This window comes from Perkinsus marinus, assembly GCF_000006405.1.
Source record: "Perkinsus marinus ATCC 50983 genomic scaffold scf_1104296931384, whole genome shotgun sequence".
Classification (NCBI taxonomy): domain Eukaryota; phylum Perkinsozoa; order Perkinsida; family Perkinsidae; genus Perkinsus; species Perkinsus marinus.
This window is the reverse complement of record NW_003215766.1, coordinates 223,888-249,797: the sequence shown is the minus strand read 5'-3', so window position 1 is coordinate 249,797 and position 25,910 is coordinate 223,888. Positions and strand designations below refer to the sequence as shown.

At 53.1% G+C, this 25,910-nt stretch overlaps 4 protein-coding genes across 4 annotated transcripts; 2 read left to right on the top strand and 2 right to left on the bottom strand.

Moving 5' to 3' along the window:
• Window positions 1-1,011: 1,011 nt before the first annotated feature.
• Pmar_PMAR005171 (transport protein, putative) lies at window positions 1,012-4,261 on the top strand (the record flags this gene model as incomplete). Its single annotated transcript, XM_002786424.1, has 20 exons — window positions 1,012-1,118; window positions 1,168-1,266; window positions 1,310-1,403; window positions 1,451-1,525; window positions 1,574-1,721; window positions 1,770-1,902; window positions 1,946-2,143; window positions 2,194-2,283; window positions 2,329-2,503; window positions 2,554-2,634; window positions 2,729-2,831; window positions 2,881-3,040; window positions 3,087-3,176; window positions 3,223-3,325; window positions 3,398-3,513; window positions 3,570-3,641; window positions 3,682-3,765; window positions 3,813-3,960; window positions 4,011-4,139; window positions 4,193-4,261. The coding sequence occupies 20 exons, from the start codon at window positions 1,012-1,014 to the stop codon at window positions 4,259-4,261; spliced, it is 2,274 nt and encodes a 757-aa protein (XP_002786470.1).
• A 3,257-nt stretch (window positions 4,262-7,518) lies between these two features.
• Window positions 7,519-12,888, bottom strand: Pmar_PMAR005170 (hypothetical protein; the record flags this gene model as incomplete). The annotated part of the gene is made up of 26 exons (XM_002786423.1): window positions 7,519-7,735; window positions 7,785-8,033; window positions 8,067-8,170; window positions 8,515-8,616; window positions 8,776-8,905; window positions 8,951-9,030; window positions 9,084-9,169; window positions 9,215-9,304; window positions 9,355-9,438; window positions 9,487-9,555; window positions 9,638-9,778; window positions 9,825-9,914; window positions 9,961-10,182; window positions 10,364-10,542; window positions 10,594-10,675; window positions 10,729-10,868; window positions 10,913-10,994; window positions 11,058-11,172; window positions 11,219-11,275; window positions 11,344-11,395; window positions 11,622-11,792; window positions 11,838-11,920; window positions 11,971-12,067; window positions 12,115-12,202; window positions 12,246-12,741; window positions 12,790-12,888. 26 exons carry the CDS (start codon window positions 12,886-12,888, stop codon window positions 7,519-7,521), a joined length of 3,405 nt encoding a protein of 1,134 aa, XP_002786469.1.
• Window positions 12,889-12,976: 88 nt separating this feature from the next.
• Pmar_PMAR005169 (hypothetical protein) lies at window positions 12,977-15,943 on the bottom strand (the record flags this gene model as incomplete). The annotated part of the gene is made up of 9 exons (XM_002786422.1): window positions 12,977-13,099; window positions 13,154-13,294; window positions 13,682-13,827; window positions 13,872-14,067; window positions 14,273-14,454; window positions 14,503-15,387; window positions 15,437-15,590; window positions 15,723-15,793; window positions 15,839-15,943. The coding sequence occupies 9 exons, from the start codon at window positions 15,941-15,943 to the stop codon at window positions 13,018-13,020; spliced, it is 1,962 nt and encodes a 653-aa protein (XP_002786468.1). The 3' UTR covers window positions 12,977-13,017.
• Window positions 15,944-17,480: 1,537 nt separating this feature from the next.
• Pmar_PMAR005168 (hypothetical protein) lies at window positions 17,481-24,466 on the top strand (the record flags this gene model as incomplete). Its single annotated transcript, XM_002786421.1, has 25 exons — window positions 17,481-17,682; window positions 17,721-17,843; window positions 18,785-18,841; window positions 18,885-18,969; window positions 19,014-19,125; window positions 19,367-19,762; window positions 19,812-19,940; window positions 20,001-20,071; window positions 20,117-20,184; window positions 20,227-20,348; window positions 20,395-20,431; window positions 20,585-20,930; window positions 20,983-21,046; window positions 21,096-21,170; window positions 21,401-21,499; window positions 21,772-21,861; window positions 21,904-22,002; window positions 22,047-22,145; window positions 22,370-22,405; window positions 22,445-22,635; window positions 22,677-22,817; window positions 22,868-22,949; window positions 22,992-23,553; window positions 23,594-24,191; window positions 24,238-24,466. The coding sequence occupies 25 exons, from the start codon at window positions 17,481-17,483 to the stop codon at window positions 24,464-24,466; spliced, it is 4,113 nt and encodes a 1,370-aa protein (XP_002786467.1).
• Between the last annotated feature and the right edge of the window lie 1,444 nt (window positions 24,467-25,910).

Here is a 25,910-nt window from a genome sequence, read left to right as displayed (position 1 = left end):
TTCAGAGTGCGCTGTGGGCGGAGCGAAGAGTTGCACGTTACGAAAAACTAAAGTTTCCATTCCAGAATAGATTCTGAGAACTCATTCTGGGAGCGGGATTCGTTGAACGCGTTTCGGAATCGATTCCAGAATACATTCCGGAATATTTGGGAATGGAATCCTCTGAACACGATCCGGGAATCGATTCTGAGAATCGATTCTAAGAATACTTTCTGGAATGGATTCCAGCGGAATTCTCTGAACACCCCGATTATCTTCTTTTCCTTTCCGAGATGGGGGCATTCACTCGGGATCTGCAGGGCGGCTGATTGATATAGCCGTGTTTGATCCCGGGCACTGAATGCGTCACGGTCCGTGACTCACGGACGTGTACTGCATCCCACATGGGTTTGTGAGATTCACCCTCGTCCGTGACATATTGCCAAAACTCACATCACAGAACCTCCATCAACTGCGAACGGCATGACGTGAACAATATTCTTTTCATTCTTTCTTTTTCTTTCCGGAAAGGGATGGGAAGAAATGGGAAGGAAAAAACTATCACTTTGTTTCCAGGAAAGAAAGAAACCTGCCCTCAAATCGTTTAAGTATCTATCGTACCACACGCCCATGATGATAATGAAACGGCTGCTATTAGCAGCCTGCTGACGAGTCATCACTAATTAATACTATTGAGATCTTCAAGGATCTGAGATGTGGGAATTTAAGTTCTATCAACCCACGAACACAATGTAGCCGGTACTTGACATTGTTGCGCTGAATTTCGATTACTTGTGCGGACGCGGTCTATTTCGAGATTACACTCTTTTCGTTGTATCGCAGGCTCAGGGTGGCTAGAGGGAGAGTGGTGAACTGGCAGTGGGTGGAAACTGCGCGGATCTCTCCAGGCGATTTTCAAGTGAGAGAAAAAAACGAAAAAAATCTTCTCATCACTGTGTCGGTTGCTTTCTAGTCCGGCGTTCTACGGGGCCAGCGTCATAATTTTATAATCCCAGTTTGAGTCATTCCATCATGGATTACTCAGAGCAGGATAATCTCAACGGCATTCGTTTCAGCTGGAACGTCTGGCCGACCAACAAGCTCGACCACACCAGGATCGTCGTGCCTATGGGAGCCCTGTATTGCCGAGAGACTGCTTTCCATATGCGCAGTGTGAAATGATATTAGATACACTCCATTGAAACAGACTAGCAACCTCAACTTTTTCGAATACGAGCCTGTGCAGTGCCGAACCCGCGACTGTAACGCTATACTGAATCCTTATTGGTACTGCTTGACGATCCTTTCTCGTTCACCAGGTGTCTTTCAGTGTGGTCGATCTGAGGTCCAAGACGTGGGCATGCCCCTTCTGTCTGCAGCGTAACTCCTTCCCACAGATGTATGCCCAGGTTATCTCTGAGACGGTGATAAAGGGCTTATCACGAGCCGCACTGCATGTACTCGATTTCAGATGCTGCCTGCTGAGCTTCAACCCCAGTACACTACGATCGAGTACATCCTTCCTAACCAAGTTGCCCAACCGCCAGTAGCCTTATTGATTGATTCACTTGTTTCTCACTACTAGTGTTGGTAGGTGTTTATTTTTACTGTGGACACGTCCATCTACGAAGAGGAATTGGAGCAGTTGAAGGACTCCTTACAGCAGTGCCTCTCTATGATGCCCCCAGATGCTCTTGTTGGCCTCATCACATTTGGGACCATGTGCTACGTCCATGAGCTCGGTAGGCTTGGTTTAGCGATGAGCGTGGTACGTGGTAGTATGTACTCAGGCAACCAAGATATGCCTAAGGCATATGCCTTCCGAGGCACCAAGGAGATCACCGCCCAGCAGGTGGCCCAGCAGCTAGGTTTTGCCGTACGTAACGACCCCCGGGGCAATACCGGTGGTCAGAGTTCGAGAAGGTTAGGCCAGGGTTCTATTCTTAAGTGATCTGGTCATGGTCAGGTTTCTCCTTCCGATTGAGGAGTGCGAGTATGCGATCAACAATGTGCTCGATGATCTACAGAAGGACCCATGGCCGGTAGCATCAGGCAAGCGGCCACAGAAGTGCACAGGCGTCGCGCTGTCGGTCGCTGTGGGTTTGATGGAGACTACCCATATGCAGCAGTCGGCTCGAGTGATGCTCTTCACTGGTGGCCCCTGGTAGGGCTACAATGCTCGGACCTCTTTCCTCATGGGGCGTTCTCCCTCAGTACGATTGGACCCGGCATGGTTGTTGGAACTGATATGTCGGAGCCGATCCGATCACATGTGGATCTCCAACGGGAAGAGAAGAACGCGAGGTAATTGCTGGCTCGACGAAAGGTTCAATAGAGGGGAATGGTCAGATATACGAAGGCGGCGATGAAGTACTACAACAGCATTGCCACTCGAGCTGCTCACGCGGGTATGGCCGTTGATATTCTGGCCTGTAATTTGGACCAAGTCGGGTTGTACGAGATGAAGGGCGTGAGCGAGAAGACCGGTGGTGCCGTGATCCTCAGCGATAGTTTTTCGATGCATGTGATAAATCTGGTAAAGGTATGGCCTTTGGTCAACTGTGCTTCCATCAGGTTTTCAAAGCGTCGTTCCAGAAGATGTTCGAGCTCGACCAAGACGGGTACCTACAAATGGGGTTCAACTCTAAGATAGATGTAATGCCTCCTCGCCTGGCATTGAGCTGTCACGACGCCCGTCGGGTTTCGATAACGCCTCGAGTGACACGTTGTGGAGTTGTTCATATTGCAGGTCCTAACATCGAGGGAGTTCAAGTGTTGCGGCTGTATTGGCGCGTGCTCCGGTGCGGGAAAGAAGACAGCATCGGTGGCGGACACCGAGATTGGTGAATCAGGTCGGCAGCACCTTTGAGCTACTACGGCCTATATGTTGTTCTCTGATAGGGACGACTCAGTGGACAATGGGAGGGATCGATAGGAATACTACCTATGCATTCTATTTCGAACCAACAGCAACGCAAGCGGCATCAGGTGGCGGACCGCGTCAGAGCTACCTCCAGTTCCAAACGCTGTATAATCATCCCAGTGGACGGAGGCGTCTACGGTGATGATGAAGGAGCATTTGGACACGCCGTCATGAGTTTCTTCAGAATTACCACGGTGTCGACGCGTTATGCCGAGCAAATTTCGGATATCGCTACGGGCTTTGACCAGGAGGCGGCCGCGGTCCTCATGACGAGGTAATTAAGGTCTGGCGAGACTGCCGATCGGTGGGTTATCTCGTAGGTTTGCGGTGACCAAGTGCGAGATGGAGGATCCATTGGATGTCATGCGATGGGTGGATCGTATGCTCATTCGTCTTATCGCACGATTCGCGGACTACAGGAAGGTGAGGCTTCGCGTTGTGGGTGTGATGATGATTCTCGAGAGTAGTAGTGATGATGGAGCTCTTCTTGTTTAGGACGAGCCTAATTCCTTCCGATTGGCGAAGGAGTTCACCATCTACCCTCAATTGATTTATCATCTGAGGAGGTCTTCTTTCCTCCAAACCTTCAATGCTTCACCCGATGAGACCGCGTAAGCTCAAGGTCTATACATTATCGCTTGGCCCCTGATTCCGTAGGATCCCCTAGGTATTACCGTACCATCCTCACGCGTGAGAATACCAACAACTCCTTGGTGATGATCCAACCTGCACTCTTACAGTAAGTTAACGTAGTTCTTAGCTGCTTGACCACATCCCAGGTACTCATTTGAGGAGGGTCCACCACAACCAGTCCTTCTGGACTCTACCTCTTTGAAGCCGAATGTTATCCTACTTCTCGACTCGTAAGTCGTGGAGCACCTGGCGTACTCTTCCTTACGGTAGATGTCAGTTACTTCCACGTGGTCATTTGGAGAGGAGAGACCATTCAAGCTTGGTTCGAGGCAGGCTACCAGGACAAGGAGGAATATGCCAATTTCCGACAACTTTTAGCCGCTCCCGAGCAGGACGCCAAGGCTATTTTGAACGATAGGTTCCCGGTAGATGCCCGTGTCAGCATCTGTCGGGTTCTATAGTCGTCATCGTTCAGGTACCTAAATTTGTCCAGACGAGCCAGGGAGGTTCCCAGGCACGTTTTCTTACATCCAAGGTTAACCCTTCAGTCACCCAAAACTCGGCGTCCGGAGGATTCGGAGACGGCAACTATGATGGCTCTGTGGTAAGACATATAACGAATGCGTTGCCGGGACTAGACTTGTATACTTTCCACAGGTCCTCACCGACGATGTGAGCTTGCAGAAGTTCATCGAATGTTTGATTAAACTCGCTGTACAGTCGTAGTTAGTGTTACTATGTGTTAACACCTTTGTCGTTACCGTTATACTTTGTCGCATTGGCTTTCTGTCTGGGACGTGGTGATGAGTTGTGCTCACATGTGAACTGTGTACTATATATTGACGGAATTCGGGAGTAACCTCGGGGGAATAGTCATAAGACTGTTACCCGTGTTATACAAATTCAAAGCCACATCCTGGACATTCGACGAGTCGAAAAGCTGAAGGTGGTGAGAAACTGACCAGCAAATTGGCTGAGTAAACGCGCCCTCTCACTGACCGTCTACTAAGTGGCACAAGAAAGCAACAAACAGTTCGCCAATGCCAACTCAATAATATTTTATGATCAGCTTCGTTCAGTATAGCGTCGTGTTTACTTTTCTAGTACGCTCTCGTCTATCGAATGAATTTAAGTGGCGAGCACTGCTTTGTAAACTCAAGCAAATCGGTATCTTTTCAGTGGAAATTCTATAAAATCATTTGTTCTCTCAGCAAAGACACATAGCTTCTAGCGAAGTTGACGAGGAATAGTTGAACCGTAGCCACAGGAACGTAGTCGTCCAAATGCTCATCGTCAAGCGTCATGAGTTCCATCCCCTCGGACACTTCCTGTAGTAGGTCGAGGAATCCTGAGGGACTCACACTCAGCCACCGTCGATATCCCAGCACCACCTTGTTGGTCTCGGAAATCAGATATATGGTATTGCTGCAGAAATGTGTGTAGATGATACACAGCGTCACGGGACATGAATCTACCGTTGGACCACACTCAACAGAGTAGAGAAAAAACGACAGAGTGAATCCTCACTTAACCCCCGGATAGGATGGAAATGTTGTCGTTCGTTCCCCTTGAGCTACCAAGTGACATATCCAATCAGAGAAGAGGGTGTAGTTGTTGTCAGCAAAGACCTCAGGAAAGAGGAGACTCGCCGTAAAAGGGTATGGTTGAGCAGCACTACGTCAGTGTACATATCCATCACGCAGTGTGCTTGAAGGTACTCCTTGAAATCGTAGCTGCCATAAGTTTTGAACAGCTCATTGCAATATCTGGAAATAGAATCATTCGACTGGCGTTCTTCGCAGTGAGCGCGATTTGCTGTCCAAGTGGATCAGGAGCCTTGGTGTCTTACTCGGCGAAGCCCATGAGCTCCTCTGAGTCAACGACGCCATCTCGTGCGGCATCCATTTTCCACAGTATCTACCACCAACCATTGGCATCCTCACGCCCCCCCCCCCTGCCGGCCTCCTACCGCCATGTGACTCAGGTCGATAGTTACGTCCTGAGGTGCTCGTAGATTGCGTATCTCATTGAGATAGAGGAAATGTCTATCTGCTGATTTATCGCTACTTATGCTCCTCGTGCCGACGTCCTGAGCGCATGACATCATCGCCGCAGGGGATTATTTTTGACCACCTCCTCAAGTTCGGGAGTTTTGACACTCGTATGGATATTCGAATCAGTCTTAACCCGTTGAAATTCCTCTAGTATGTATCTAGTTAGAGACCATCTCTCAACGAACAAGGTGTTGACCATGTCTTACTGGGCGACAGGAGAGTCCGCTATGCTGGCGTGTGCGCCCATTCGCCAAGAAGGATACTAAACCATCGACAGAAGAATTATGCGCAACTCAACAATGGCTGTTGCTGAAATTGATGTGGCAATCATGTATCGCATGCACAAGAGTCAACAGGGTGGAATAACGTCCTCCACAATGTTACCTCGGATGAGCAGTACGCGCCTCAGATCAGCACAGAAGAGCTCTACGAGCTGCATATAGGCAAGGGAGCTCTCCCCTGGAGTCACTCCATATAGCGACGACTGATGGACAAGGACTCACCCTCGGGAACATCGAAAAGGTTGGTGATGACGACTCCGGCAGCCGCACTGTAGCGCACCATCTGTTCGTTCACGATTCTAATCCTGGATATATTCTCAGAGCCAGCAGGTGCTTTGCCTGAGCCAGTACAGTGATGGAATTGTCAAGGACCATCGAAGTACTTTCGAGTCGTTCCCTGCCCAGTGCATATATGGTACCGTTGCGTGACTGTGTGGGGTGGGACTCGGAACCCTGTGGTGGATGCCGCGAACATCGCCCCCACTTAGCCGTTTCCCACTTTCCCAGCCGACCCTCGTATCAACGAACCTAGTGCATGAGAACGGCGTGAGTATCCCTCATCGGCTATTATCAGAGCATAAGATAATCACTTAGTGGCAAGTCGAAACGATAAGCATGAACCTACGGTGCATGTTCGCCACTGCCCTTGGCGTACCGATAGCCTGAAGAGGGAGGAAGTGGTAACGATAGACAGCAGCGGCAGGATCATGGCCAGCGATGGTCTGTCTACCTGAGAGTCATGAGTTCAACGAACCGACAGCTATCTACACGGTGTTACAAAAAATGTACTTTTTCGAAAGACTTCTTGGTCGAACTTGTTGCTGAGTCAGCAATGCTAATAGTAGAGTGCATTTCTCGTTGGGAGACGAATCCTCAGAGTGCGTTTCACTTCGGACGAGTTCCTTCATTATAATTGATTTCTTGACCATCGTGAAATTCAAAGCTAATTTCGGCGTTTCATTTCATCTGCTAGCCATTCGGAAGAGCTTTCCAATGGTGTGTAGAGCGTTCGATAAAGAAATATTCGAAAATGCACGTTTCCGTTAAAACACACTGTACGAATGGACCTACCTTGGTGGACCTGCGAAGAACGCTAGGCGACGCTCCGAACCCTGATGGAAGAGATCGGCCGAATACAACGGGCCGAAACAGGCGCTACGAGTCCTTCCAGATTTGGGGGAGTGTTCCTCCTCGGCACCATCGATCGCCTGATGAGCAGAGTGTCGAGAACGATACCAGAGTGTTCAGCCAACCCACGATGTCCACCACGTGCTGCGATGATAGGAAAAGCTCGCTGTGGTCGTCCGTAGCCTCAGGGGGAGCGTTCGAGGCATCATCGTCGAATTCAATATCTTCCAGCACCAGACGACTTCTTGGACGAAGCCTTTGGGAAAACTTCGAAAACTGATCATGGAGAACTGAGCACTCAATAGACGACGTGAGTCCTCCATTGTGATAGAGAAATCCTCCGAGTGGCTCCTCTACAGACACCTCACTTCCCCAGCAGTTACTCTAACTCACATTGAAAGATGACACGGAGGATTTGTTGGTGGAGTCAGCAAAGCTGAAGGCACGTCTCAACGTGTCCCCCTGAGGCACGACGGTAGCTATCGTTGATGGCGTGATCAACCTACAGAGTGTGAGATCTTCACGGTGGCTTGGGAGGACCATTCTGCGCCTCCAAATTCGACCTGCTCAACGGTCCACGCCATTCATGCCGGCGACGGCGCACATTGATAACTTGAACGTCAGAAATGAAATTGTCAAGCCTGTTATGTTTGAGCCACTCCTGAATCGTCAATCTAACTGCGCCCAAGTCGGCTTCAGCCTCCTGCTCGGTGAGACTGTCGACTATGTGGAATACCCTGCATACGAGCAATCATGCAAGCCTGGCCTCGATTGACCTTTCCTCACCGTATTCTGCAATCACGCCATACCGGGTGTTTACGGAATAGGTAGGCGAGCATGACACCCCAGCCGCCGTCGCCGATGTTCCACCAAACGTCCATGGTAGTCCCTGAGGGCTGAGTGGCCATACCGGGCCATCGGCCGATGGGGCTTGCTACCTGCTTATCGTTGAGCTGTAGGCCCTCGAAGTTCTTAGCCAGAATAACAGTCTTCTTGAGGACCTCGCAGTTGAGCATGAACTGCATGAAGGTGTATCTGCGGCCTCCTGATGCCGATCACAGCGCTCACGCCAGCACACACCTGATCTCAGTATCGGCCAGCCAGAGGAGAGGCCAGCTAGCGAGCACGGCATTAGGCTCGAATGCGCCAAGACCTGAGGTCTGCAGTAAACACTGTAAGGCTAGGGAACGTGATCCTGGACTGCAATGGAGCACCTACTAGCCGATATCAATAAGTGAGGGGATGCCATTGACACCCACTTGAGCGAAGCCGTGGATGCCGATCTCATTAAGGCCTTTTTGGACTATCCCACTCCAATCACTACGTCATGGAGGAACACTTGATGGGAGTTTCCAGCGATTCGACTTACGGTAGCGGCGTGTAGTTGCTATTATTCGGGCGGACCCCGTACGCCAGTTGGGGTGACTCAACCACGGCTCCGACGATAAAGAGCCCACGACCATACTTCAACTAGTAGATGGGAAGAGATGTGATGGGTGAGAGAGCAAAGGTGTACTTGGTTGGCGAGGTGGACTAAGTGAATGTGATGCAGCTCCACGCCGGATCCCTCAGAGCCTGCCTCGGGATGGTCCACGGTGACACCGGTAAGGACGAGAAGCTGAGCAAGAGGATGTGAAGCTCTGCTGATGAAGTTAACAACTCGAGGGAAGGCTCGGGTGCTCTACTCGGAATCGTGACCGCATGGCTGAATTTATAGCCGGGAATGCACATTTCACGTTGGCACGTCTAACGTAGCCGACGCAACCCGACGACGCACCTGGGGCCTCCAGGCCTCGGCATTCGAAGTGTCACTGTTCATCCAACTCAAGGTGTTCCGTGCGATACGGTATCGAAGTCCCTGAAGGATGTCCCCGCCGCTAGAGTTTCGAGCATTATGATGAGCCAACCTAATAACAAAGAAGACACCAGAGACGAACTGAAATCATACTCACATGTAAACGCATCCAGCGAATGCAAAGGCGATGATAGCAGCCAACCAGGAGATCGCCACCATCAACACCACACACTGTATCTGCGAGAGGACCGTTGAAGCGATGGTCACGCCGATGATGCCCATTCCGGTACTGCGCCAATGAGGGAAACAGTCCAGTGATAGTAGCGGAATGAAGGCCGCCAGTCTGGATCACCGAGTAGGTGCAGTAGGCAGCAACCTGATGATTAGCACTACTATCAATAGAGACGGAGCGACAGCTGACTTATGTTGACACAGAGGTAACACATGAGGAAGCACATGGTGAGAATGGGCGCTATGGCATTGATCTCGCCTATCAGTATCGCACACATGCCTGAGAGAGAACAACCACAGCAGCAGCATGCTGGTGTATCGATCGTCTACAGATCACAGTGGCGAGTGCGAGGGAAGGGTAGGGCTCCTTCCCATCGCGTTGACAGAAGATGTTCAAGAACGGTGCCAGCATACCTATAATGGCCCACACGATGATAGCTGGGCATTCCTCAAGCGGCTCACCATCGGTAGCGATCGCGGTGAGGAGCCTCGTCGCTGACGTGAGAGACTGCAGGGCCGCCCCTAGTGTGCCTAGTGAGAAGGAATTTCACACCATCAATAGAGCCACATACTGAACAGAACACCATAGACGACAACCTCCCGCACGGGCCACGCACTAGTGCCTGGCAGAAAAGCTGATCCCGGAGGCCTCCCATGAGTGACCGACTCGCGAAGAAGCGATCGTGCAAGAGGAGCTTCCGATCGGCCGATGCCCCGTACAGGAAGCAGAAGACGAGGTAGATAACGGACGTGCCTGGCCAGAAGTTATGAAATCGGGATTGATGTTTTAGGCAAGTCACTCAGCTGCGCAAATAGAGTGCCAGTGGGGATAGACTTTTTCGGGTCCTTCAGCTCGCTACTGCGGTTACTGCCAGCCATGATCCCGGTACCTGTCATTCTGTATAACGTTATAGAGATCCCCAACAGGGTCCGTACATGCTGGGAACCAAAGAGCTACCATAGCGAAGAAGCTCCAGGAAGTCCCGGCGTCCAGTGGAAAGGCAGTCTGGAAAGCATCATATTCGGAGCCAGCATTGTCACTATAGTGCCTGGCAGAACTGGTGTCTCGAAGAGGTTCGAATTGCACATTACGAGCCGACCTGCTAGACACACCTGTGAAGCCCTGCTCGATTACCCAGGTATGATTCAGGACTGTGCCTGGTGAGAGAGGGAGAGAATATCACTGCTACTAATATCGCGGTGACACTGAGTGGTCGTGTCACCATTGCTGTTGGTGCGATTATAGGCAAACCCCAGAGATCTTCAAGGATAGAATTGCAAGAGGGATCCGCCGTCTCGAAAGTAGATAAGGAATCCCACTTTTAAGTTCAGGAGTCACCGCTGCAGCGTTGGCCGGGTCTTGTAGATAGGCAAAGTCGATTTCGCGGGTGAGACCGGTGGGACCAATAAAGCACCCGAGTGCCATACCTAACACGAGAAAAAACAACCCGGAGGGAGTGAGTGGAACACATACACAGTATGACGAGAAGGACCATGGCCAGAAATAGCGTTGCCGCCCTGAGAAAGGCCAGGTGGTGGCGAATCAAGCAAGGGTGCTCATGCGCTTACTTGGAGACATACTTCAGACCAGCACCAACAACCAACGCGGCAACTGCCAGGACTATCAGGCCAGCGATTCTAACGTTGGCAACTGAACCTGCGACTAGGGATGACAAGATACTGTTGCTAACCTCATCCACTTACCTACGGCTGCCGGCTGAGCCCCGGGAGCTCCCGTCTCGAATGCCTCTACTGTACCGATGATGTACATGGCCGCGCCGATGCCGTTGGCCAAGAAAAAGTTGAGGCCGACTGCCGAACCAATAGCTGGTCCAAGTGAGCGACTATTTGACCACACTGAGTAGTGACGACCTCCCGATAGACTCACGAGATTAGATAGTAACTGCCGCCAGCTTTGACCGTGCCGTTGGTCGCTACTGCCGACAGGGACAGGCTTGTAATGAAGGTACCTGCTTTATTCTTGGGGGAATTACCAAAGGAGTGGTAGGAGGCATCCACGAGGAGAGACTCACAGGTGCAGCCCAAGAGGACAGCCCCGAAGCTCTGCCATATACCGGCTAGACCAACTATCCATGGTAGTCGTAAGAAGAGGAGGACCCCTAGGATGTTAGCCATACATGGAAGGATCTATGAGCCCAGCTATAGGGTGGATTAGCATGCTTCAGCCTCCTACCACTCCTTGGACAGTTCCTTGTAGCGTCATCGTATTGCTGGTCCTCTCATGCTCTTCCTGAGACGCACGTGGCACTCTCGTATAACTCTATTGAGAATAGTCTTTCTTTCAGTTGAACAACTCACAGTAACTTCTGGTCCACAAGAGTCCCCATTCTCAGATTTCCCATCAGCCGGGCTGAGATCCATCCACTATGAGCAACTGTAGCTACACCGAGCTCTTCATTCTGACGAGTCGTAGGATACAATCAGTGACCGATCCGACCCCAGGCTTCCTGGGAAATCGGATCCTCACGACCTTCCGGGGTCATTGACGTACGCAACAGTTGCAGAACAAGTAGCAGTATAAGTTGCTAAGGTAACTCTTAAAATGATATCCGAAGGGTTAGGGTACGTAAAGTCACCTCGCCTGGGTAGCAGCAGCGATGGCAGCAGCATTCATCTTAGCCTGCTGCTCTTGCAGCTCCTCCACGGCTTTGGCCGCCAATTGCACAGCTTTCGCCATAGCGCTTTCCGTCAGTACTGACGCGGACTCGGGGCACTCACCAAAGGTATTCGCGAACTCCAACGCAGGGCTGACGAGGAACATTATGCTACAGAATGGCACCGCTCCTACTCACTCTGGAGCCTCGGGAATCCCCAGTCGACGTCGCCTGGCTATTTGACTCTTCAAGTTCACCACTTCCGCGTTGACCAGAAGAATCTACAGTAGTTCGGAAAAACACGACGATACTTCAGAAAACAGTCGTCTACCTTCTCGGACAGCAACTCGCAGTCCAGACGAACCAGCTCTTTCTGAAGAGCCGTCACTGTGGCCTCCATACCATCACCAGGAGTGTTGATAGTCGGACTGAAACGCAGGTAGGAGTTCCCAAAATATCTCTATCGAGCACTCACCCTCGAGGGCCAGTACCAGGAGCTTGTGTGTCCTTAAAAGTGGGGTGAACCAGAGCCGTTGGAGACAGGTTGTAGGCTCCATTCGGACCTATCAGTTCACATACGATGTCGACCTTGCAAACCTTCCTCACCTTGCACAGTGTTATCATGATCCTGCCATGGGAGGAACTCTGAATACCGAGGCCAGTGCTTTTGCGACCACAGCACGTATTCGTTGGCGAGTTTCATCAGCGGTGGTGGGACCTTCTGCCGGATGAAGCCGACCTCCTGGTGCTCGTCCAGGAGCTTCCTGGCCTTCGATATCATTTGGTCCAACTTCTTACGTATCTGCCCTGCAGTCTTCGGGATCGCCTTGGGGTTCAATCCAGACATCGCAGCTGCAATGTTCTGGTACAGCTGGTCGCGCAGCGCTGAAGAGAGGAGGCATAGACCTTCAACGAAGTGCTTGCCGCGGTTACTACCAACACTCCCCTCCTCCCGAGACCGTAGGATCTCCCTATTGTCAATGGCCATGTCGACTAGGAGACGAGTTTCTGTATCGGAAAAGTGCTGCCGAGTGGGACGAATCAGTTGCTGAGAGTTTAACGCCAAGCCTCTAGTGACCGAGGAGGAAGAGCAGGATTCAACCTAGACAGAATTTTCCGGAAATCACAAGGAGCAACTCGAGATTCTCACCCCGGTGTTCAGAGCAGCACTGGTCATAGGGACGACCGACGCCTCGTCCACGTAGACCACTTCGCCAATTTGTGGTATCAGTCCTCCTGGACCCGACATGAAATCTTGTTACTAAGGATGCCATTGGCGAACTCACTTTTATAACCAAAGTGAAAATCGATACGGTGAAGAAACAATTCATAATGCATACACTAGTAGTAATACAGTAACGATGCAGTAGACCAAATATCAGTCGACTTCAGATTGGCCCTTCGGAACCCTTATAGGAGAGGCCACAGTGGGGCCATGAGCATAGCACTTCCACGCATACCTAAGGATGAGAAGGAGGGTCCACCAGGCTCAACCAGCTTCCTCCAGTCAGTACTCCATGCGCCAAGGCTTCAGCATTGCAGGGTGACTGCATAGCAACTCGGAGTGTATCCGCACATCGGCAACACCCTGTTCGCCCACTTTAGCATCGATAATAGCATTGCCACCGACAGCCACGCAGGGCCGACCAGGGGACCTGAGACCACGAATGAGCCTCCCATGAGGAATTCAGTCGACAAATTGGCAGAGTGTTCGTGAGCTGGCATAAGAAATACATGTTTAATCCCTGAATAGAGAGTGAATGATAAGTTTAAGCCTCAGTCGGAATAGGGGAAATATGTAGTAATCGACCGTCTAGATATTCCGTCGCGTTTTCACGCAGAAGACCCGTTCGAGACTCAAACGACTTCGAGAATCAACGTTGCCCAGGCTCTGCTAACAGTAAAAAATGCCCCTAGTGTAGCAGTTACTTGAGAGACCGCTTGAAGGATGTATTTCTAGCCATATAAGAAATTCAAAACGAGTTCCCACCCGGGAACATTATAGATTCCTGGATGACTCCCTACGCGACCACCATCCTTACTTGTAGGCATATCCACTGTGTATAAGGCGACCTCTCCTTGGCGTCACTCCATCGTCCTCAATAGTGTCAACCTTCAGCATACCTCCTCCCATAACTTCCTTCACAATAGCCGGCCTAGGTGCCTCTGCCGGCCTATTCAGCGTCACCTACTATGGCAGCTCCCACCACCCTTCCACATCAACTGCATTACCCCATCCCCAGGCCGACACGTTGAAGTCGCCTTCACATCTACACTGCGAAAGTCGTCGTCACACACAAAGGAGACACGGGTTCGTATCTTCTCCTCGGCTGAGCCCACTTTAGTGAGGACAATCTGTTCCGGGTCATTGACAGAGAAATCGTTGGTAGTCGGGTCGTTCATGGTCATCAGCAGTTCGCCTTCGTACCTATAGGACGCCTGTGTGGGGAAATATACATATGTCAACTACCCATGATGATGACAGTATGAAAATCCTGATAAAATTTTGTAAAGTACTTATTGGTTTCTGTACACTTCTACCCGAATTCGTATGCAAACGTCTATAATTAAATTCCCAAGCTCAGCTGAGGAGAGCGAGCATATTCTCCACCACTGCTTTCCTCCTTTCCTACCCCACTAGAGCTGTCGGTATCAAAGGCATCTCAGCGTCGGGCATGCCGTCCATCCATCTAACCATCATGGACGACTTGGAATTCACAACGATGATGCCAGAGGCCCCAGCAGCCTCAGCGTTCACTGTCTTGTTCTGGAAAAAGCAAACCCCCCGTCGGGCAACTGCTATCCATGGAATGCCCTGAGGTGGTGACAGCTTGGCACTGTCACACTGTAAATGTAATACTACCCTTTTCTCAGCGATCCTAGCAGCCACAGGGGCCTCGAAAGGCTTACAGCCGCTGTCCGATTCATCAGGAACGGCAACGGGTGCCGCAGAGATGTTAAAAAACCAAGGAGGGTTGAAGATGCCTCCCACCCCCTTCAAGGGCTGCCTACTGCCCGGTAACCTCACCAACATGTCCATCTGTATCGCGCTGAGAGCCTCACCAACTCCCTCCACTACAACCTCCCGATTATCAGGGCTGTACTCGATGCCATCAACAGAACCCAGCAAGTCCACCGCCCGTGCCGTGTCAGGAGTAAGACCAAGCATGATCCGTAGACTCAGAGGGTGACAGTACTCCCATACCTGCTCACCCGAGGCGTAGTGCAGGCATGTCCCAGCAAGGGGGGCCAAGAGGGTCATCAGAGCCTCATCAGGCGGACCAAGCTCTGAGGTCGGACAACAGGCGACGGACTCGGTCGTGACCTCAGTGGTCCCTTCCCTCAATGCAACGTCGGCTAGTCTAAAGTACTGCCCTGGGACGCCATTCCCAGAGCATTGAACTCCGAGTATGCTGCTGAGCTCCCTGTAGCTCAGAGTATGTCGTCTCTTCTCGCCATCCTCTGTTTCCTCGGCGACTTCATATCGGTCCTTCTCGGGGTTGGTTTCCACAATTGTGAGAAGCGTACCATCGCCGAGTTGTTCCCTCCGACCAGGCACACATAGACTTTCTACGTCAAAGTTCTCCTTAGCGATAGAAGTCACATTCCGATCACATCGGCAAAGCTCTTTGACGTTCATCCCAGGGGTATTGTATTCCCTCTGGACGCTCCCGTCCCTTAGTAGGTCAACTTTCCCAACAGGTTCCGCTCTGAGGAAGTCTACAGTCACCGACTGGCCAGGACAGAACTAAGGCAATGACAATGAAAACAATGAGAGGGGACGGGGTCATTAGTACCTCCCCACCACCAGGCATCGCAGTGCACCAACCCAGCGGTTGATGGCTGTATGCTGCCGAGAGCCGAGCTTCGGCACTTCGCTGCAGAGCGTTACCATCGTCATCCGACTGCTTGCCCCATGTGCATACAAACAGACCACCAGCGGCATCAGACCTGCAAGTGAGTCTACACTCATGCAGAATTACGGACGAGCGAATCCCCATGACAAGAGCGGTCTGATGTTCATAACAGCAGAAATGGAAATGCTGATGAGAACCCAAAGGTCCTAATGCTGCCAGGTCCTACTCCCCGCCAAACCGCAAAGTAACCAGGTCCTTATCGGCTGCCTCAGGCGGCAAGCTCCCACTGTAAAGCACCTAAAAGAGCTCCTTGGTCCTTTGATACCTTCGATGAGCCCCTACCACTCTGTTCTCCCCAATTGCCGGGTTGATGAGGGAGCGATCAGCACGAGAGCGAGGTCCTAGGAGACCTCCTAGAGCTGCGGCAATGACTATTTTAATGTTCATAAATGTGAGCAGAGATGCATGAAGTCGGTAGGGCATCAATAGCCATACCAAAACCTGTCAACATCACACGATCGACTTCCTAACGATAGAAACAGACCACGGACCGCCCTTCCTTTTACCACGCATAGTGTAACCAAGGAAAGTGTCCCCGATGGCGATCAGAACGACAAGAGCTTGGCACGGCCGAGTCAGCGGGACAGCCCGCGAAGATCGCGTCGTGAGGATTGCCAATTTTGCAACTCAACTCTACCATCCGCCTATGGTGCGCACTAACATGAGAAACGCGATATAAAATTTCGTGCAAATTGCACGAATGCCTTGTTGGTGGTCGAAAGTAAGATTTTCTAGAAAACATTCTCGGAACGTCGCTTGAATCTACTATTCGGACCGCCCATAAATGCCGTCCTGGTGATGTAGGCATGAGGGGCTTCCCCCCAGCAAAATGCTGAGGTGGACTGTCGCTCGGTTACCCGGCCCGAAGAGCATGTCGACGGAGATGAGTTGCCAGACAGGGCATGCCGAGTCGGAGGAAGCTCCTCTTACCTCGGTGGATACTGGTGAAGTTTATGTAGGTGTAGTGTTGGATTGCCCTTGAGGAACGGCGCGTTGAATCTGAGGGTGATGGGGTAATGCCTTAGTACCCCAAAACGGTTTCAAGTTGAACCAGGCTCACCCGTTGAGTCGATGGTTGATGCAGCGGCGAGACCTAGGAGTGAAGGGGGTTCGGTCTCTTGGTCCATGCCCACAGACCCTCAACTGCGGCTCGCTGGCCAGTACTGTGTGGACGAGGACGGGGTGGGAGTGGGGTCGGCAGTAGGGTAGTGCAGTGGTCTCCCTCCAGTGGCTATGGACTTGATTGTGTTGATACGGCACGTACTATCTAAGAACATCCCACGATGGGATCCGAACGCGGGATGTTGAGGAGGAGGAGGAAGCAAGGGCCATGCTTAGGGGCCGAGGGCAACAGGCGCATGCGGGGAAGAGCAGGCGGTGGATGTGACGGACCTCTCCGGCGAAAAAAGGTAACTGCATCATTGCCCCCCCAACGACTTGTCCACGGCCCATCTGTCTGGCCCAGCCTGCTGGATTTTGCCACATCCCATTTCAATTCATGACGCCTTCCCCACCGGCTCCTCAGCCATTTGTTCAGACTCCACTTCTGCCTGATCAGTGGCCCAGGTCCGTGTAGTATCTTCTTATGGTTACTCGCTTATTACAGCGACCAGCCCCCTAGAGCCAAGGACTTGACCTCTAACGGCCGATGAAGTTACTTCGCAAGACTTACTGCTAGTGACCATGACTGTGCCCAATGACCCCTTATGTACATTGCCTACCGAGTAGTGTTGTTATAGCAGTGGCAGGGGACGACGCATGCTCCGCCCTCAACAACATGATAGCTTCTCCTCGGTTAGAGAACCGTCTGCCTTCCCGGATTTTTAGAACCTCGGCCGCGCCCATCGTAGTTGCCTCCCTCATGCCACTACTGCTCACCAACATCGCTACCCTCGCCGCAACACTGGAGTCCTTAAACGACTGTATGGTCGCAGGCTGCCCACCTTCTGTTCTCGCCGATATTGGGTGTATCGTTGATGGCGACCTTGCCTCGAGCTCCTGCCAGGCCCTGGTCTGCGACGGCAAGGCGGTGGCCGACTTCGTCACTTCCTGCACTCACATTCTCGTCTGTGCTCCTCTCTACTCTACAGTCTATGCCGCTGTATTCAACTCCGTCATTGCTACTTGTACGTCTACGACTACCACTCCTTTGGTACTTCCTGAGTTGATACCACTATGGCCACGGCAGCGGTCGGCGCTGGTGGTGGGGTCCCTGCGATCACTGAGTCCGACAACCACCCCGGTTTTTCCTACCCTGATAGTGGACCCTATGGACGAGCCCAGCCCAGTAGGGATAATACTCTGTGTCGTGGGCGGGCTCCTTGTACTGGGAGCCGTCGGCATTTGGTTTTGGCGCTCATATCGCATGAGGCTCTGCGGCTTTTCTAGAGGGAAGACTACTCTAGAGGTGCAGCACCCTTGGGAGTCTAACATGGCGATGACTGCCGAGGCACAGGCTCCTGCTGGGGTGTGACAGTGTCATCGACGTATAATTAACACTACACTGACGTGGCAGCAGCTCGTCTGTCTTCACGATAGCTCCTAGTTACTCACGCGTATCAGTGGGAGTTCCTTCAGAGCGAGAGAGCAACATATGCAAAGATGCCTTGTGGGATGGACCTTCGGAATTCCAAGTCTGAACACTACGTAGGTAAAATACTGAGTTTTCGAGTTTTTCTAGAGAAAAATGACGCTCCTTATTAATCACCGACATGGAGTATTCTGCTGTGTGTAGTGCTGAGCTCTCACGCGTTTGCTCTTCGATATGTCTCAAAATTGTCGTCCCTTTGGAACCTATAACATGGGAAGCTCCACTGTGTTGAGATTGGTCGTTCAAGGGCTTGTGTTGCAGCCGAATGACTTTCTCCCTAGCACTGGCTGACGATCCGGCAGGCTTCAGACGTGAGCCTAACTACTCGCGTGTCGCCATCAGGACCTATGATGTGAGTCACCATGCTGTTTTATTTAGGTAGCAGCACTGCAGGCTGGGTTTCGTGCCGCGTGACGGTGTTTATCATAGGCCCCGATCCTATGCGTTTTTCAAAGCTTTGCGTTCAGTAGACCGAGGGGTAGGAGTCAGCCTCTATAGCGATGCGCTTCAAAGGAGAGCTTCTAGGGGCTCCCTCCTGTTAGCGTTTGTATTAGTGGTCACTTGCTCGCTACCTTACGGCATGGATGTATCGGGGTCCTTTGAGGCAGGCGAGGTCCCGTCAGATGCAATATGTGTAGACGACGCTGAGAGCACGGACGAGTTCGAGACGCAGTTGGAGAATGCTGTTGCGGAGGGTGGGTGTCGTGGTGTCTTCGAATGCGGCTATGGGGTCCTCAGGTCGAGACCGGATAGAACGGCAGACGAGGAGACGGGGCCGACCAGCAACGGCCAGCTGTGGTAGCAGTGGTACCATAAGGAGCCGGTGGGGAGTCCCATGGTCCCCCGGGGGTTTACAATCACTCACAGACCCGCCACAGCTGCTCACCATGATCGATCCGACACTGCCTCTACGAAGAAGTCTCTGAGGGATTGCCATTCTGCCAGCACTAACGCTTTTGAGGATGTGCTCGACTACTACGTAAGGGGGCAGTGTTGGCATATATGTTCGCTTTCCTCAGCCGAGCTTGGAAATATCCTCATTGATTATTGGAGTTTCTGTACGAATTTGGGTATGAGCGTACGGGAGCCAACGACGATCTCCCAAAATTCCCTCAGCATTTGCATATTGTCACCAACACAGTAGTTGGCCATGTGCATACTCCCCTACACTAGGGGGAGGTGCTTGTGACGACGCATGGCAGTCGGGCGTTCGCCTTCAGAACTCTGCGAAGCGAGCATCGTCTCGAGAGAGGCTGCCTCCTAGCTCGACTAACGCTAAGAAGATGCGGCGCCCGGCTAGTGCGGTGTGCCTGAGAGGTGACCCGCATCGCTGCTGCCCCACCGCTGACCGCCTCCTAGTCGGATCTGCCAAGAGCCTCCGTCGGCCAGTGAGCGCCTCTTCGAAGGTCTTCGGGGTAGCCCGCAGCATGTCGGCTGTGCCCAAGTCGCTGGAGGGGACGAGCCTATCTAGAGTTCAAAGTGGAGCTCTTCGCAGGTGTCCGGGGGTGCCTGGCATCCGACCGGGCATCTCTCTCGATAGGTCGAAGTCCTCTGCAGAGTACATTCGAATGTACGAGGCCAAGCAACGTGAGGAGCAGCTGAGGTTGGCTGCGCTGGTGGGTTGCCGCGATGAGGCCCCTTCTGAACAGCGCTGGCCCGTAGTAGATAGAAAAGACCAATCACGAAGCAGAGTTCGCCCTACTGCGCAAGATGGCGGAGGTCAACCGAATTCTGCAGTCGGAGAGAGATACAGGGGAAGCGATCGTGTATAAGATGCTTGAGACTCCAGTGAAAGTGACGGGCGCAGGGATAGAACCGGGGACCTCCCACGTGGCGAACAGATTGCTCTCTCAGGGGGAGAAGATAGGGTGTTATGTTGGCTCTCAACTGGTGGGGAAGCTATCTGTGGATGCTTTCGAGAGGAAGTAGGCCGCGGCATGACATGCCGGTCCATCGGGGCTCGCACGCAGGTACAAGGCCCTGATGAGCTCCAAGACAAATACTAACCTAGCACCAGCTGGAAACTCCCCAACCATTGGTGAGCTCCTCCTGCTGTTGCCGCAAAGAGGGGGTTCATCAGATAAATCCGCCCTAGTCCAGACGCGGCTGTCCCCGGCTGAGCAGGCGAACCGCCAGAGTGAAATTCGTAAGATCTTGATCCAGACGATGCGGCTAACATCGAAGTTACGGGAACAGCTCAAGGTGGGTGTGGTCGCCAGGCGCAAGGACCCCAGGATGGCTGCATTAGGTAGTCAAGGAGAGTAACCCACATGCACGGAGGCTCTGTGAGAGCCTCTCTGATGGAATTGGGTTCGCCCCGTTCGTCGTGGAAGGATGATGGTGTCACCGCTCTCATGTTTCGTTATTATTCACTGGAGTCACTCCTCCGGTTTTGCTGTCTTCTTTTCTACTCCTGATGGGACTCGCTCCGTCCACAGTTGAGGCCGTGAGGCGATTCCTACAATCACCAGCAGTGGTCCCCCGGAAGGTCTCAGACTGGGAGGAAGGTCAGCTGATGGCAATGATAAGCTCCGTGAAGAACCCTCCTCATGGCAGCTTCCAGGTCACCAAGTGGGAGGTCAGTACTGACCTTGAAGGGCTGGGGTCCACCCGTGGTCAGATGCTCCAGCTCTTGGGCACCGAGCATCTACTAGAGTGGGACCAGATCTTCGCTTTGCTGAGGGAAGATAGCGAGCTGAATGCTGGGAAAGGGCCATCAGTATCAACCCTCGAGGTGGCCTCTCTCTGCATCCTAGCTAACAGTAGGTTGGATGCGCATTCGAAGTAATGCCAGTTGAGACCGTCTCGGGCGTATGCGGGGATGATGCCCCGTCAGGTTAACTACTCTGCTCAGCCTTTTTGACTGGGATGATGCGAAGGCCTTCGCCGAAGCTGACTTGGTGTGTTTGAGGTAGGGAGCATCGCGACTACGGGAAGTGGGCAATGCAGGTCCTCACGGCACAGACAACAATCTCTGTTCTCCGTAAGGGCATGCGGAAGCTGGTCTCTCGTGGAGGTCCTATGGTAGCGAAAATCACCAAAGGGCTGCTCGTAGACTCTACCCAGCTGGAGGTGGAATTGCCGACCCCGACGAAGATAAGGGAGGCATGCCTAGAGCTACTGCATGCATCAACAGAGGGAAGGATGTCAACGAGCTCACCACAGCAGTTACTCAGTGCTATCAGCGAGGACCTCGAGGGTTTCCGCTGTGTAGTCATGCTTTGGCATTCCTATGTTCCTTCACTCCTCCATAGGTGTTGGACATGATCTCTATATCTGAGAGCCGCCCCAGCAGTCGTGAGGATGCCTCTGAGACTACCGATGATGGAGAGGAAGTGGCCGCAGTAGGAGCAGTGAGTGCGGAGACACCCACGCTACCCTCGTATGCTGGGCTTAGCCATAGCGACCAGTACGAGCTCTGTTAGGCACAGTATGGTCACGCTGAGTACTGAAGCCTCTATGAAGATAGAGTTCTTCCAGGAGTGGCTTTCGCATAGGAAATCAGAGCTGCCGAAAAATCAGCCAACGCGAATTGAGTAGCGATGGGTGGTCTTTGTATAGCTACTGGAAGTGGCACAGATTGGGGCGATCGGAACTTTGGAGACCTGCACGCTGTTGGCTGCAGTATGCCCTAGATGCTCGGCAGTCCCCGCATGGGAATGAGGACGGCGGACGGACCTCCAGGACTGCAGTGAATACTCTGACTACCCTTGAGGTAGGGGGGGGCGTCTTGGGATGCCCTCGATTACTATGGTAGGGTCAGCTGCGTCTGGCTTGGCTCTATCGCTCGGCTGTTATCTCTACACTGAAGCAGCAACTTGATGCCGTGGTTGATTACCCTTCTGGGGCTGCGCTGGTCAGTGATGGCTCCTGCTGGGGTCCACTACTGTCATTCCGTAGGTCTGCGTAGAGGTTTTGGGATCACTCGAGAGGGATGTGATCTCGGCAGAGGGAAATGCGGTAGCTCTGCTGCGTGGTGCCCTTGCTACCTTGTCCGAGGTAGGACGAAGCTACCAGGATCCGTTGTGCTACTCGATGTCCCAGTCGCCCATCCTGTCGTCATTCTTACGCAGGAAGCGACCTCGTTATGGCGACGGCTGAGCGAATCCTATCGGGGAGATGCTCACGCGAGGAACAAGAAGCTGAGTCTACTCTTGAGCGGTGTTGTCGAGGTTTGCAAGGTGACCATCAGCACTCCATCGCTACCACGTATGAACTTGTAGGTTGTGGCGGAAGAGGCCAGTGCCGACGAGCTACTGGTGAGCTCGCCTACGTATTCGTATGCCTACATTTATCAGGTGGAGACAGCCCGAGCAGTCCTCGACGCGGCCCTTCTCCGTAGAGCTGCTGTCGATACTCCACTGCAGCAGTCTACTCCTACTCGCGAGGCTGATGAGGCGAGAGCTCGTGGTCTCGATCTTGCTGTTGCCAAGCTCGAGGACCTCCTCCATCGAGTTGCCGACGATACGACCGGGGCTTCCCTGAGCAAGTAGTGGATGCTCCTAGCTGTTGTTGCTCTTCTGGTGTTAGGTGGATCCGTGCGGACATAGAAGCTGTATCACCGCACACTGGCGGCTACCAGTGTAACGTACGTCGTCGAGTGGTGCAGACCTTCATGAGGTTACGGGCTGATGAGAAGACTGTGCTTGAAGGAGTATTAGCTGCAATCAAGTACGTTGGTCACTACTACTACGGCGACATTCCTAAGTTGGGCCCCACAGGGTGCTGGGCGACGAGGTGCGGCGGAAACAGGAGAGCAAAGCAGGCAACGTGGGTCAGAGTGATGACCATCTTTCTCAGAAGGTTGGCCCAGTCAATAGGCTCTTGGCATCACTGTCGGATCAGATAGAGACGGCCTGCTTGACTGTGTTCACGGAGTGCTCTCTCGACGCGGCGTTGGATGAGGCCTCGACCGCTTCCCTGTCCATATCGGCGGCGAGCGCCTTTGGGTTCGGCTCGGATGCTTTCTCGATGAACCCCTTCAAAGTGGTCGATGTATTGAGGGAGATGTTGACTCGTATGGAAAGCCTTGCGGGGCTGGGGCTCGAGGACGCCGTTGCTAAGATGAAATCCTTTGAGCTTGATGGAGACCGAAGTGCTCCGGGTCATGCCGATAGAGGGAAGAAGTTTACTATACGGGCCAAGCAGGCTGCATGCGCCAATGGGTGGCCGTCCTCTGAGGGCTTTGAGGAAGTACTGGAAAGCCTCAGCCGGAGGCCACCGAAGACTGCCGATGTTAAGAAGGCTATTGTTGATGACCTCGTCGATGTGCTCAGAGGTCACTCAGGAGAGGATCCAGTCGTGGTCGCTCGGCGGCATTGCCATAGAAGGCTCTGCCGTGCCCACCGTGTTGTCTACGAGCTGCTTGCCCTTGGCCTGCTTGCCGAGCCCTTGAATCCGATCGCAGGTAGGGGCAGTGTCTCAATGATGCCGTTAACTGTACTCAGATTCTCGACTAGCTGCTGCTATCCCCCCTCCCTTCAGAGGGGCTGGCTCTCCTACGGTCATCTTCGACTCTGCTCGCCGGGTGCGGTGTGGTCGCCATGCTCAGATGGCGTGGTTTGTGGGGGCTCTCAACGTATCAGCACTCCTCGAGAACGAGAGGCTTGGGAGGCCTCTGGAAGCCGTGTCAGTCAGTCGTCGTGCTGGCGAGGCGAAGCTCTTGCAGGCTCTGTGCGAGAGGAAGCTCATGGAGTTATTGGGAGGTCTCACAGAACTCGTTGAGGAAATGCAAGATTGCAAGATTGCTGCATTAGAGCAGTATATTGAGGACTGTTTCACCCAAGATCTAGGCAGATCTGAAGTCCTTTCTCCCGATGTGACCCGCAAGGTTCGGCAGATGTCTTCCTCCGGTCGTGGCATTGAGGAAGTGGAATGTCCACCGGAGCTGCACACGTGGGGACGGGAGGCATTCGACGCCATCCAGGGTCCAGAGGGCTTTCCCCGCGGTCGGGCCGTGGCGACCGCATTATGCCCAAGTGATGATGATCAGACTTTTAGGGAGTTCGGTACCGCCCTGAGATGGTGGGTGACGGCACTGTCGAGGTGGGCTACTGGACGGATCGGAAATGTTGTGGGAAGTGGGCTATAGGCAACTAGAGCTCGCCCTGGTCTTTGCTGAGGCTGGGCTAGAGAGGGAGGGAAGTGAGCAGGGAGAATTGGAGGAGACCTTCAAAGGGAAAGTCTCTGATGCCGTCCTGCGATACATGGAAGTAGTAGGAGCTGTTATGGAGGACCTTCCTGCTGGCCTGATAGATGGGAACACTGCGAACATCGGTCATGAAGAGAGCTGCGGAGGCAGATGTGGATCGGCTCGTTGAAATAGCCATCGCCCAGGTCCAGTACTCATTGGAGACGATCTCTGCCCAGGTGGGGTCAGCAGTGGAGCCAGTACGTAGTGACTGCCATCAGGATGCGGAGTACTTGGATGCCGAAGAGATAGGGCGATTACAACGAGACATGCATCGGTCATTCGAAGCTGGTGTAGAGAGTAATGGGGAGAGGCTGATACGGAGGGCTATCGCTGGGCAAACTGACGGTCAAGAAGGTCTAGGCCCTCGCCTGGTCGTGGTGGCCAGGGCTTGACGCAGGTCCTTTCATAGCAGCCGACACGGTCCAGCAGGTCCTGGACGGCAGGAGGGCCCATGTGGTACGTGGAGCATCTGGAGTAGTAGGAGGGGATTGCCTCTCAGGACACGGCCGTATCGCGAGTGTTGGGTGAGGTCGATGAGGTCCCCTGTGCCCTGAGAGAGGATCCATTCGATGCCGAGGTGGCCCGATGGATAGGAAGCATGGCTGTGTTGGAGGCAGCGAGGGAGAGCTTGGGCGTCATCCCTCTCAGCGGCTCTCGTTCCGTGCTGTCCATGCAAAGCACCAATACGTGACGTTCGGCGTTCTTCCTTGTGCTCCCTCTCTTTGTTGTGTTCTAGTGAGCTCCTTGGCTGGCTCGTCCACTGACCGCCGGGGAGCAGATAGCCGATTTCTCCATGACACTCCAACGTCACGACACGGTGATGTCGGCGGCCACAGTGGGCCCGGCCTCCCCCTGCCGCGCCCTCGATTTCTCGGATACTATCTCTGGCCCCGACGTTGATGACGATGCCCCACTGCCGACATGGCACAGCTCCTACGGGAATTTAAGAGATCGTCTGGGCTACGCACGAAGACTGCATGGAGGGCTGCGAGATGGGCAGATATCATCCCTGTGCTCGGCACTGGGGATCCCAGTGAGCGTAGTAGGTCCGTCGCCAAGGGCAAGGCTTATGGTCATTCAGGATGGTGAGGAAGTAGACCTGCCAGCTCAGCTCACGCCGCTTCCCAGCATACTAGTCCTCGGCCCAAAGGTGCTCACAAATGTCAGCGGCTCGTCCCATCTGGTGTCTCCTTCAGGGCACAGGGAAATCCTCTGTGGTCCGCCAAATGCTATCGGGCGTGTTGCTGAGCAGCCGAGTCCATCGGAGCGCCGAGGCAGCGTTCAACGGGGCGCGGCCCGCAGTTGGGAAGGCCCGCAGACCAAAGAAGGGCGTCATTGAGGAGAGCACCACCCAGGAGTTATTCCGGTACGGCCTCCGGTCGTGACCATGAGTTGCTCGTTGTGCTCTCAGGATCCCCATCGACGTGCCCCAATGCAGCGGGTGTGTCGGTGATAACATTATCGTCTACGTCGACTGCGGCTTGTGCTCATCAGTTGACAACGTCATGTAAAGCCACAGTACTGCCGTCGTAGTGGTGGCCAATACGACCCTTACAGGACCTCCCTCTTAA